This window comes from Brassica oleracea, chromosome C1 (assembly GCF_000695525.1).
Source record: "Brassica oleracea var. oleracea cultivar TO1000 chromosome C1, BOL, whole genome shotgun sequence".
Lineage (NCBI taxonomy): Eukaryota > Viridiplantae > Streptophyta > Magnoliopsida > Brassicales > Brassicaceae > Brassica > Brassica oleracea.
Window position 1 is genome coordinate 4,294,567 of NC_027748.1, and position 14,317 is coordinate 4,308,883.

At 34.8% G+C, this 14,317-nt stretch overlaps 1 protein-coding gene and 1 pseudogene across 1 annotated transcript; both read right to left on the bottom strand.

The window, feature by feature from the left end:
* Positions 1 to 1,279: 1,279 nt before the first annotated feature.
* On the bottom strand, positions 1,280 to 1,951 carry LOC106303235 (annotated as a pseudogene).
* Positions 1,952 to 2,401: 450 nt separating this feature from the next.
* On the bottom strand, positions 2,402 to 5,267 carry LOC106313906 (serine carboxypeptidase-like 29). The gene is made up of 10 exons (XM_013751841.1): positions 4,967 to 5,267; positions 4,394 to 4,501; positions 4,194 to 4,289; positions 4,010 to 4,102; positions 3,847 to 3,932; positions 3,492 to 3,755; positions 3,278 to 3,411; positions 3,099 to 3,194; positions 2,913 to 3,018; positions 2,402 to 2,826 (listed from the first exon to the last, which is right to left on the bottom strand). Exons 1-10 carry the CDS (start codon positions 5,235 to 5,237, stop codon positions 2,635 to 2,637), a joined length of 1,446 nt encoding a protein of 481 aa, XP_013607295.1. The 5' UTR covers positions 5,238 to 5,267; the 3' UTR covers positions 2,402 to 2,634.
* Positions 5,268 to 14,317: the final 9,050 nt, after the last annotated feature.

Genomic DNA, 14,317 nt, shown 5'->3' on the forward strand with positions numbered 1-14,317 from the left:
GCGTTATCGAATTAAAAGAGGTGACGGGAATCTCTTCGAGGGCCAAGTATTCTTCAATGGAGTTGCATTCAAAGAGGCGGTATTGGACTACGCTCTGAAGACTGGTCACAATATCAAGCAGTATAGGTATGACAAAACCAAACTTGGTTTTAGTTGTGTTGGTCGGAATGTAGATTCACACTGTCAGTGGCGTGTTTATTGCTCGAGTAAAGGAGAACCAGAGAGATGGTATGTTAAAGTGTACAAGAACGAACACAGTTGTGTTCCAAATGGAGAATGTGAGATGCTTAAGGTCCCGGTGATAGCTAGGTTATTTGTTGATAAGATAAGAGAAGAACCAAAATATTTCATGCCAATGAAGATAGAAGAACTGATCAAGGAGAGGTGGAAGATCACGGTTTCTAGAGCACAATGTCAAGCTGCCCGAAATAAAGCAATGGGGTGGATTGAGAAGGAGTATGATACTCAGTTTGCTCGAATCCGAGACTATGCTGCCGAGATTCTCGAGTCAAATATCAACTCTTCGGTGGAAGTCGAGACCAAGAGAAATGAGGAAGGAAAAGATGTGTTCGACCGTTTCTATGTGTGTTTCGATGTGCTTAGGAGATCATGGAAAGCTATGTGTAGACCTCTTATTGGGATGGATGGCACATTCTTAAGAGGGAAAACTAAAGGACAGTTGTTAGTGGCTCTTGGTCGAGATGGGGATAATTCAATCTACCCCATTGCTTGGGCAGTTGTTCAAGTAGAAAATACTCCAAATTGGATACTTTGTGGTGCGCCTAACCACAATATTCGTTTTCATAAGGAGGGACCCCATAAGAAGGTATGATTCATTTTTCCTATCCTCTATATGGTTCTCCTTTCATAACTTACATAAGACTTTTTTTAATTTTTATAGACTAACAAGCTGAACCATCTCAAACTTTTGCCAGTCAAGGTGAATCCCCTGATGTTATTTATCGGTAACTACAGTAGGACATGAAGTGGAAGAAGTATTTTTTGAGTTGTGTCTTCTCTCTTTTTCGGCTTATTTTGTTGTTGTCATCTTCATGTATGATGAACAAGAATCCTTCTACTTATTTTGGTGTTTTCTTCCTTATGTATGGACATGAATCGATCATGTAGGTTATAACCAATAATTTTTAGGATTTGTTTGTGTTGTCATCATGTTTTGGTATCATTCTCATGTATGAAAATACCAACAATTTCATTAAACAACATAAAAAGTCAAGTACAACAACATACTACTTCATAGCATTAAACAACATTTATCGAAATGAAATCCATCACACAAGCTTAATGATGACAAACCCAACAATACAAGCTATTACAACACCAGCACACATCTTTTTCATGCTCCATTTCGCTTCCATTAACACTTCATCCATCTTGTCGAAAAGCTCTGTCTCTAGCTTCATCTCCATCTTCTCAAATACCTTCTTCTCACCTTCTCCTCGTTCCATCATAAATTCTTTCACCAATTATTCAAGATTACTCATTTTGTTCTTCAGAACATTAATCTCTTCTAACAATGCCTCATCCACCCACTTGAAGAAATGATTATCATTCTCAAGCTAAAATCGATCGATCAAGTTAGAATCTGAGTTATTTCACAATCAAATCAATAAGAGTAAGCATTACCTTTTTTGAAACAGCATAAGAACACCTATGGTAACGACGATACGGATTATTGTCTGATCTTGACATCAAAGTCGAGATTTCATATCCGCACCAACACTGTTTTGGGACACCCATGACCCTTTTCCTTGAACGCACCATTGACGACCCACTTGAAGCTCCAGAAACATCACTCATCTTTCAATTTCTCTTTATCTCTCCCACAAATCAATTTCCCCAATTCGATTTTGTTAGGGTTCATTACTTTACTTGTTTTAGGAATCAGGGTTTTTAAAGACTAGGGTCGGGTTTTTAACTGGGTTTGGTTATGTTTAAAATGGGTTTATTTTGGTTCCATACTGGTTCACCCAAGTAAACCATTAAATTCGACGGTATGGGGGAAAAGAACTTGATCTTTCGAATTGGGGGATATAGAATTCAAACTTTAATTTTGTGGGGAAATAGAACGGGGTCAAAAGTCTGTGTGTATCTAGTGATATATGATACTTCTCAGGAGAAATAGATCGTCAACCCCTTGTTTTCGGATTAAAACATTTTTGACAATGGGAACTCTGATTCCATCCATTCTCAAAGCTAAAAATCCAATTTTAGAAATCCTTGTCACTGTCTTGAAGATATTAAAGAAGACGACTGGTTAGGTTTATTACACAAGAGAATAAACAGGTGATAGAGCCTAACATTAAAACACCCCAATGATATTAAAGAAGTCATTGGGGGTGTTTTTTATACCCTTGATGCGAGTTTCATTTACCCAATGTGATACTCTTTAACAAGTTCATATTACCTACTTTTCCATTTCTCATAAACACAATGTGTTTTCTTGAATGTGGCTGATATATGGTAGAAAGAAACGTAGTAGAGCCTAACATTAAAATGTTTCAAACAAACAAAGAGGAAGAACCAGCGAAACCAAGTACATTAAAAGCTCTTATTTATTCTCTCCCTCTGTTCATCATTCAACGACTGAGAATATCTTCATCAAGCCAGAACTCATCATGAGTCACTAACGAGTTCAGACATCTCGCTCCTGATGCTCTTCTCCGGTGTGGACAACAATGGAGTTCCAGAAATAAAAGCCTTAAAGAGCGCAAGTGCCTCCTTTGGTCTGTGCAAAGGAACTTCATGTCCTGCGCCTCTCACAGTCACAAAGTTTAGACCTGCATACTGCTGAGTCCACCCTCCCACCTGTTTCAAATCATCATGACTAAAGTTTCAAAACGATGAGAAGAAAATGATTCTCACTTTCTCAGTTGAGTTTGTTTGTTATTTACCTGTCCGTCTATGTACCAAGGACCATAGGGACTAGTTGTACTAAGGTTTAGAGCATCTATGCTGTACCGGGTTGATGTGACTGGTACAACAGCATCTGCATCTCCACTGTTACCACCGAAACAAAACTTTTATTAACCACCAAAACGCCACAAAACCTTGAAGAAAAGATATATAGAGAAAGAGACCTGAAAACCCATATACGAATCCCAGCAGCTATAAGCTCGTGGTAAATGTCTAGAACCGAGGAAGCACAGTCGTTCCAGTTTTCATTCACCACATAACTGCAAAACCATATACATTCGGATCAGGATTGTTACAAAGCCTTAAACCGAGTTCTAAGATAATATGGTAAGGTGAATATTACTTGCAAGTATCCCATTTGGACGGTGCAACTTCTGGTGGGACATGGAGAGCTCTTTGAACCTCTGGAAGATTGAAATACACTTTGGAGTGTTGCTCCGTGCAAGGATCATATTGTTCACTCACACGGCTATTCACCTAAGAGAAAAACAAATGATGACATTAATTTGAAACTCATCTCTATCAAAACTAGGATGGAGTTCAAGGTCACTACTTACTGGTCTTCTGTTTAGCAACATTCTTGACTGGGAAGCACTTGCAACACAGGCCGGTGTGAAGACACTGTAATGGTCTATGTTACCCATTTCCTTGTACGATATCTCCAGAGCGTTATTACAGGCGTCAGAGGAGTGAATAAAGGGTTCCAAACCACACTGAAGTTTCAGTAAGGTGTATGTTTGGTCGGAGATGAAACCCAGCGTCCAAATATACTGGAAAAGACCGACCTGGTCTTGGCGATCATCCATCAACCCATTCCCTACCTGTAAAACAAACAAACATCAAAGTCTCTCTAGAGTTTAAGACCTCATAGATATATAATCACAAAGGGAATGATAATGAGGACATGCTCACCATGTAACCCTTCAGGTTGATTGTGTTTTCGCCAGAAGCTTGGTTATGTCTTACAATGGCTTGGCTCAGCTGAGGAATGTAATGCCCTATAACAAGGCAGAGAAGATTTTAAGACAAAATGAAAAGACTAATAAGTAAGATGAGCTGTCCAAGTTATTATTACCTGCATAGCTCTCCCCAACTATATAAAACTCTCTTCCTTTGTACTCCGGATATCTCTCAACCCATTTCAGCAGAAATGTTAGCGAGTCTTGTGCTGTGCAAATCATTAAGGCCGCAACTATAAACCCCCACCCACTAACAAGAGCATCTAAAAAGACAATGAGCTTAAGCAGGTAAGACATTACCAGTTCTCTTATCACCATTGGTAACCAAATCAGATGAAGTGTTTGAGTATGAAAAGCCAACTCCAACTGGTGCATCAAGGAACAAAATATTCGCAGCTGCAAAAAAAAGAAAGGTTGCAACAAAGTTTTAACCTTTATTGGAATCATATCTATCTCTCATTGCAAAAAATAATCTGCACATCTCTCATTTTCAATTTTACCTTGGTTCCAAGAATATTGGTTAAGGTAAAGAGTCTTCCCATCTGGGTTAATGTGAAATGGTCCAATCTCTTCTGCTTCACCAAATCCAACTGATGAACATCCTGGTCCTGTACAGAGATATAGTAAAAAACAAAAACTCCATCTCAGACCAGGTTGCTATGAAGATCCATTAATTTTGTTTGAAGAATAAGAAAGTGAAAGCTTTTCCATATCAAAGTAGTGTTTAAAATCCTAGAAAAGAAAAATCCCAATTAGATTCCATTTTAGGAATCAGAACAACATAGTTGCCACTCATATAGCCTACAAGAATCAACATGAAACCAAAAGTGAAAACCACGTGTAACATATCAAAAGCTACAATAAAATAAGAAACAAGCAAATAAGGAATCACCTACAAGACACATCTCCAAAAGTAAAAAAAGTCAAGATCCATATCATATAACAGCTGGAAACATGTTTAATGAGTTGAAAAATCCATTGAGGCACTATTGATTAAACAGAAAAGGAGACAACTTTCGATTGCAATAATAAAATGGAGAAAACTTAGGGCTTTGTTTTATTCTGTAACAAACCTCCATTGAGCCAGAGAACAAGAGGCTTAGACGCAGGATCTTCGGCAGCTTCAAATAGCCAATAGAAGAGCGCTCTTCCCAGCTTCTCATTCGTCGTAACGAATCCAGAATAGTGAGCAAAATTTACATTGAAGTTCTGACCGGGCAACTTGGAGACCTTATCCTGCTCTTTCTCAGACAAGACAGCTTCGCAGTTGCAGAAATGGGCAATCGCTAGAACGGCGATTGCGAAGAGAACGTAAACGAAACAAGAACCTCTGGTTTTAGCCATTAATGTTTGGTATGTTCACAGTACAATGGAGACTATTTGTGGCATTTAAAGACAGAAGATTAGAAAGCATGTGGGAGATGACGTCATAAGCTTACTCGACCAATCCCAAAAGAATCGGACTTTTATTATATTTCACTCATCGTGCGCGGTGAGGGTGTGGTCCTAACGAATTTAACGTTCAACGCGGTTGGTCGTAACTGCTAAGGACTCAGAATGGCGTTTTTGGTTTAGCTGTTATTACTTAAGTTAGATTTTTGCTGGATGATTGATTAATTACGAAGACCTTATCTGAATTCGTAATTAGAGATTATTAGAGATTTTTTTAGATGTAAAAAAAAAATAGAGATTTTTTAGAGTCTGTTTTGTTGTTTTGTAAAAACTGCTACTTTGGTATTAATATATAGCGTTACAGATTGCAAACGCAGAAAAACGTGGCCCTGCGTCTGCGTTTGAGATAGTTGCGTACGAGAGGCGGAAACTGTATGTGTGGAATAGAAGCAAGTGCCAAAGGGCTTCTTCACGTGTTTTCTTCTTCTATTGGGCCGTTTCTAAGCTACGTCATATTACTAAACTAAACTATTTCTTTCTTACAACATAAAAATGAAGCAATAACTTCTATGTTTCTTTACGTTTTGGCTAAGATAATTAAAAATTAAAGTTATCGAACCATCCATGGGAATCTTGCGTGTCATTTTCAACTTTTACTAAATAATTGAACTCTATAATTTGAGCTTTATCTGACGACGATTTGATAAAGCCTGGAGGGTCCAGCACTTTCAGAGCTTGTGGCTGCACGCTCGTTGTATACGTACCAACAAAGCAAATGCTAAAAGAATCCTGCGTTTCTGAACATCATCATAAGATCAAGCTTTAAGACAGGGTATGATACAATCAATATTGTACCTTCAGTGGCATCTCTTTGGGTCTTGAAACCAATACCAATGTTCTTTCCATAAACGATTGCATGCTTTTCATGCCTCTTTCTCTTACCTGGTCTCTTTGAGCTGATAAAAACGATAGGATCATATGCACAAGTATATATAATCTAATCCGTGTAAGCAAATACAGAGCAACTAATCGTGAGACTTTTACCATATATGTATGGGCTTTACGCATAGGCTGTGGCCAATCCTCATTTGGGCCGAAAGGAGAACTTCAGATAGTTATACTGGGCTTATATATTAATAGTGTTTAATATAAGAAATATTGATATTTTTGATGATTTTAGGTTTGGTAAACATACGAATTTATCTAGAACATTGGTTTAGGAGAAAGTAAGAAATTAATGTTTAGTTTAATTTGATTGATTTTCTAATAAAACCAAATTCTCCCTAACTGATCAATGATATGGTTTTTTAGTGTCTTTATCCGTTAGACAATCAAGGCACTCGATAATTTCATTTTGTTAAAAGATCAAGACACTAAAATTATTTGTACAGTATCATATAATTGTATAATCAAATCATTGATGAGCACACGTCAACAAATTCAAGAATGGTACCTTATGTCATGACATCATTGACATGACATATTATATAGCTAGTAGGTCCAATATGATGGGAGCTTTGTTACTTTACTATATCCACATAACTCAACCACTAATTAACAACGACGACCCTCTCAAAATTAGACAAGGTAACTAGGTGAGAAGATAAATGGTTTCAAAAACATAAATAATTGAAATCACAGAGGAAATAACACATGTGTTAAGAATTAAACTAAACTGAAAAGGTGATTCAAAGATCGGCCATGTGCATGTATAACAATTTACAAAGTCAACGAAGGCAACAGTTACCAAGGATTAACATGAGTTTTGCAAATTTACAGGAAATACAACTAAACACAAAAAAAAAATATATATATGGAAAAGTGAAGAGTTTGTGGATTCCATGTTATCCTATTATCATCTGTGTGGGGTTGCGATGGCTCTATTTGATTCCGAATCCAAAGCTAAGTTGTCAAATACGAATCTCACGAGATTCTCTTTAATGTCAATCATATATTTTATGTTTGTTCAGATGGCAGCACATCATGCATGTATTAATTTCGTTAAGAGTGTGATGAACTTTCTATATATTTAAATTGTTTATTTCAAGTTATTAGTTTACCATAACTACCTTTAAATTCAAACTAAAGATATGTTTTTAGCACTATCTCGTAACTTTAGTTTAGTGGAGGTAAAACTGTTATTAAATGGTATTAGGAACTCTTAATATGTTACACCCGTTCTCGATCACATCTAATCTATTAAAATATAGTCATATTTGAAATTTACCATGACATGTTTTAAATTTGAGCTTATTAAAAATGTTGTGACCAAATGTATACACGCTTCAAAATGATTGATGTAGAAGTCTAATAATTTTATTTTAATTTATCTTTTACTGTCATCAACGCAGTCGTTTTCATCTTCTTCCTCTCTTTCTCATTTTCGCCGTTGTTCCCATGATTTGTTGCTAAATTGAGATTTTTCGTATGGATTGATCTAAAGATTGTTAACGACTGAACTAGAGATGTACACTGTGATTTTGTGTGTTTGTGACACTAAGAATTGCGTTTAACAGTTGTTCAATTGAGATGTTGGGTATTGGTTTGAGATTAATAGGCATCGATCTAAATATCAAAATTGGTGATTAACGATTGTTTTAAGAGCTGTTTTTAGAATGATCTTTGCTGTGAATTTTTGCTTTTTTGCAGGATGGAGCAATCACTTTGTGTCGAAACCCTGATTAATCAAAACATATTGATCGAAGAAGGGCATCAACCGTCTGAGATACCCTACGACCATTTGGAGGTTCATCAATCCTTTATTTATTTACAATCTCTCAGCCATCACTCACTTTGCCCATCGTTTGAATCCTTTTCCGTTCTCTCTCACACAAATTTGCTCATCGTAAGGCGAATCTTAGAAAATAAGGATGTTTGCAACCCATGAAGAAGACACGAAACAGCATCGATCTAAATATTAAAATTGGTGATTAACGATTGTTTTAACCCTGATTATTTAAAACATATTGATCGAAGAAGGGCATCAACCGTCTGAGATACCCTACGACCATTTGGAGGTTCATCAATCCTTTATTTATTTACAATCTCTCAGCCATCACTCACTTTGCCCATCGTTTGAATCCTTTTCCGTTCTCTCTCACACAAATTTGCTCATCGTAAGGCGAATCTTAGAAAATAAGGATGTTTGCAACCCATGAAGAAGACACGAAACACAGACTCGGAGGAGCTCACATCAACCTCAAGGTCAAGGTCATGTAAATTCTTTATGTGCTAAGATTTAGGTTTTCTATTTCAGTGTCGTGTGTAAGTGTGATAAGGCTTTTGTACTACCTGTACCGGCGTCTGATGAGGGTCTTACCTTTTTGTTTTAGATCCAAAACCCATTGATATTTACGAAACCCGCGGAGCAGAGTATCATCCTTATGTTTAGTATTTACACGTTTGCTTCACTTTGCTAATTCTTTATCAAAATTTTGAAACTTTACCTATTCTCTTAGCTCTTAAGTTTTTGTAAAGCTATTGGTTGTTGTTCATGTTCAAAGGTTTTTACACCTTTATAAGGATAATGTAAAACTTTTTGATGTTCATACGGTTGTAGACTATGATGTAAAATAAAGTTGAATCCATTTAGTATGTGACAACTTTCATTGCGAACATGAGTATCAATCTAATGAATTATCTGGCTACATATTTGCTGATGCATTTGCAGTCCGTTTCCGAATAGTTTCCGCGTAGAAAAACTTTTTTTTAATAGTTTGTGCTCCACTTTACGACTTTTACAATTTTAGTTTTTATTTTATTTTGTCTTTAACCTATATTGGCAATGTATTGATGCTCAAGATCAGACTCATTTTTTCTTTTTGTACAAGTGATTTATGTTTACATGATGGAAACGAGGTGTTTTTTAGGATAAAGAGTAGCACCCAGCTGAAGAAGTTGATGGATGCTTATGATTTCAGAGAGCATAAACAATGCAGACAAATCAAAATGTTTCCAGTACTATAGAGAATGAGAGAAATTAGTGAAGGGAATTTGAAGTCATTCAAAGATCTCTTGCGGTCTATGCTTATAAGTTATAAGCAAGACTCATGCTCCTCAAAAGAATAAGTTTCACGCTACTCCTCCTCTTCTCGCAACTGATTCTCCTCAGCAGAAAAGATCAAACAAGTTTATGTATGAAGAAAAACATGTCATAGGACTGAGTTGATACAACAGTTATAGTATTGTGACAGCTAATTGGGAAGTATAAGTCTGTGAATTTCAGTGAAATCTAACCACCATAAACTATAGTATATTGTATATATATATATATATATTTTTTTTGAAACACTTATTTTTTGAGTTGAATTTTCCAATGTTTTGAAAACCCAATATAATATTATATTGTATAAATTTTTAAAAACTTCTTATGAGTTATCCCAATAATGTTGCTGCTCTAAGCACCCAAAGTTTTATTGAAGTACATAACAGCTGATGTGAGCACCATAAACTATAGTATAAAACAATGTTTTTATTGATAAAAAAACAATGTTTTTATATTGAAACACTTTATAGTTGTTTTTTGTCAAAATTTATAGTTGTTATTATATTTATTAATGGAATAAATACACAAAATATTATTGGCTGAATAATATATATATATATATATATTAAATTTTATATATTATAATCTTATGCTAGAAAAAATTTATCTACTCCTAAATCTTTAACAAAAATAAAATATTATTTTTTGATAATTTAAAAGGTTAACTATTATTAATTTCAAAAGAAAAGGAATATTCGTGCACAGCGTAGACCAAACTTTAAATCAAGAAAATATAATAAAAAATATAGCTACTTAAATCAAATGAAAATCGGAAATTCTATATCCCTATTAAGATCTACGCATTCGAATTAAAGATTAAATTTTATTGGCTTCCTAACATTACTCTTTGAACCAAACCCAAAATTAAAAAAAAAACTAAATCCAAACCAAACCCAAATTCATAAATAACCAAACGATTTTTCTATTTCTGAAATCGAAAACCAAAACTCACTACCAAACAAGAACCAAACCGAAAACCAAAAAATTACAATTCACACAACCCAAAATTTATAAAATATATCAAATTTAAAATTCTAATTTAGAAATATAAATTATATATAAACAATCCCGCGCAACCGCGCGGATCAGAATCTAGTCTTATATATTAAAACAGAAGTCACAACCTTGATTCATGTGTGATATTTTTTAGAAATGGACCTAATGGACATATTCCTAGAAAGTCATGTTACATTTAATATCTAATCTTATCATTTAAATTTTGGGCCTACCAGAAGTTTTTATTAGACTATCAATAATTGAATTTAAATAATAGATGATCCAATGGATTTATAGATAGTATAAATTAAATAGATATAATTTAATGTTATCATACTATATCTCTATATGCTAAATATTTAAATATTTGTCTATGTTAACTTTTAAAATGATAAAGATTTTTTTTATAACAAAAATTATATTATCTAACAATGATTAATCTTTACTACCTTAAACCAATGAAAACAAATTTTAAACTATATAGTTTATTTTAAAAATTAAACAAAAACTAAATGTTTAATTATTTACTCGATAATATAAATCTATGAAGCGAAAAGTTTAATTTTTTAAAAACTTTCTAAATTTGTGAAATGTTACAATATCTTTAAATATGACAATAAAACAATATTTTACTAGTCTTTATACATATAGTTACGATTTTAATAATGAAATAATAATCCAAAAATATATATGTAGAAGAAGATACAAATACATGTGAAAGTTTGAAACAATCTATTCAATGAAAAAATATACAGTAAGCTTATTATGTTTTAAAATTGATAGACACATATATATTATAATATATACCAATTTAGAATTGAAAACAAAATATTTATTTAGAAATAAATGAAAACAAAAATGTGGGTGCGTGGGTCGAGATCTAGTTAATAAAGCTAAAACAAAAGCTTTCATGCTTTTTATGCTCAAGTAAGCTTGTTGTCCAAAAAAAAATGTTTAAGTATAAGCTTCGGCTGCTTTGTGTCTTATATCCTTATAGATATAGAATATGGTTTCATGTAACACAGCAGAAGCAGTTGGCTATTTACTTTATACTTAAATTCCTTCTATTATTTCTCTAATATCACTTCATAAGATTTGATGTGTAATTGTATTCTAAGTCGTATTCATTCATTTAAGAAACAGGAAAAATCACATCCATTCGATATATTATGTTTTTGTTTCACATTTAGATGTATGATATACATCTCTCTTAATGTATAGAAGAATACACACCTTCAAAGACTCCCATGTGGAAGCTCAACCATTCTGATGCTAACTACTAGCCTTTGAAATTATGTGAGGTGTTACCTCTTTGTCCACAATTAACAAGTATCTTTTTGCCATAGCTAATTCATAATGAATCAAAAGGTGGTCCAATTTAATTTACACCTTAATTAGTGCTGTGAATATCTTTCATACATCTCTAGAGTGGAACATATGATACTGCTAATTGCAGTTATATTTACATAAACTAAAACAAAGCGCCCAAACGAGGAAAAAGAATCAGTTTCTTTCTCCTCCTATTTTCGTAAAAAATAATGCAAAACTCATTTTTAATCAAATGTTTTCCTAAACAATGCAACCAGTCACGGCCAAAAATGTAAAGAAACATTGAAATATCACTTTCAAAAGATCGTTTTCAATGTCAAGCTGCTTGCATACTTAATTTAATCATGTGTCTCTACAATAATAATGGACCTCTACGGCCATTTTTGTGTGCAGGTGGTCCAATTGACATGACATGCCAATCAAGCTGATCATATGATATGAAAATGCTAAAATTACTTTATACATAGGAACATAGATAAGCTTATCATATGATCATCATACGTATAAACATTGTGATTCAGATTTGGATTATGGCCACAATGGTGTTACGTTTCGTACTTAGTGTTGATTTGGAGGTTGCTCTAAGATCTGGTGTCAAAAGAAAAGAAACCAATTACTGAATATGGCCGAGATTCAGAATTAATTATATTAGCTTTTGTGTTTTGTTGTTATTTTTGTGGGTTATTATTCATTTCTTGATTCGTTATAAGTTATAACGTTTCTTTCTGTAAATAGAACAAAAATAAACTAATCCAAACTAACATTAAACACTTTTATTATTGTTCTGATCACACGATGATCACACGATATTAGAGACCAATGTATATAAGAAATCCTTTCTTATTAACTTAGGAAAATCACTCAAAACCTAAGCTCTCACAAATCAATCTCTAAACCCACTCATTAATGGCACATCTCACCATTCTCTTATATAGAGACTTTTATATTCCTAAACACACTAGGCATATCTTATTTAGATAACTCCTAAATAAGATGTGTTTTCTAATCAATCTAATTTTAAGTTAGCTTGTGGATTAAGCTACTTTCAAGATTATCCTCAACATTCTCCCCTTTAATATTGAAGTCACCATCTTTCAAATCTTGAATTCCAACAAGCTCTCTCATCTCTTTGAACTTGATTCTCCCTAAAGCTTTCGTTAGTATATCCGCCTTCTGCAAGTTATCTGCGATGTGCTCTACCTCGACTTGATTGTTGTCAACGCATTCCCTGATAAAATGGTATTGCTTATGTATATGTTTGCTTCGACCATGGAATACAGGATTCTTGGTGAGAGCTATCGCAGACTTGTTGTCTAGCCTTATCACCACTTTCTTGCTTTCTTTCTCTAAGATTTCTCCAAGGAGTTCTTGCAACCATATGGCTTGTTTTGCTGCTTCGGTGGCTGCCATGAATTCGGCTTCACAGGATGAGAGGGCAACAGTCTCTTGCTTTGATGAACACCAAGTGATCAGGCACTCATTTAGATAGAACAAGTGTCCCGTTGTGCTTCTACCATCGTCGAGGTCCACGTTATGGGATGAATCAGAGTATCCAATCAGTTCTGATTGATCCGTCCTCATGAATCTAAGTCCATACGCAAATGTACCTTTCAGATATCTTAGTATTTGCTTCAGAGCGGCCTGATGACTCTCCTTTGGCTCGTGCATATACCTACTTAAGACTCCCACAGAGTATGACATATCTGGTCGGGTATGAAGTAGATAACGCAAACACCCAATAATTCTCCTAAACTCCTTTTCATCTATATTTCGTTCTTCTGGAGCTTTGGAAAGCTGTAAACCGGCATCCATAGGTATTTGTACTGCATTGCAATCAGCCATCTTGGTCTCGTCTAATATTTTCTTGGCATAGCTTTCTTGTTTCAGAGTAATACCACCTTTGAACTGAAGTACTTCAATTCCCAAGTAGTACGTCAATAGACCAAGGTCACTCATATCAAACCTAGAGGACATTCCTGCTTTGAACTCGTTGATCATGGTTACCTTTGAGCCGGTGATGAGAAGGTCATCCACGTAGACTGCTACTAGTAGAAGCTCATCTCCCTCACGCTTCCGGTATAGTGAAGGTTCCTTGCTGCATCTCACGAACTCAAGCTCCTCAAGTACTTGATTTAACTTCTCATTCCAGGCTCTTGGAGCTTGTTTTAAACCGTATAATGCCTTCTTAAGTCTATAAACCTTTCCTTCACTCCCCTTGACTTCAAATCCTTCCGGTTGCGAGACGTACACAGTCTCTTTGAGGTCACCGTTTAAGAATGCTGTTTTGACATCAAGGTGATGTACTTCCCATCCTCTAGAAGCTGCTAGACCGAGGATGAATCTTACTGTCTCTATGCGTGCGACGGGGGCAAACACCTCCTCATAATCGATGCCATGCCTTTGTATATATCCCTTTGCAACCAATCTTGATTTGTGTTTGTTTATACTCCCATCAGAATTCCTTTTGATCTTAAAAATCCACTTAAGTCCAATAGCTTTTGCTCCTTGAGGGAGATCAACTAATTCCCCTCTTGAACTTGCTCTGTATCTGAAACAGAGGACTCCTTTTCTTCATCTGTTTCTTTAAGACGAGAATCAGAATCATGGCTCTCATCTTGTACTTCTTCCTCTTCCTCTTCTCCTCGTATTCCATTGTTACCAT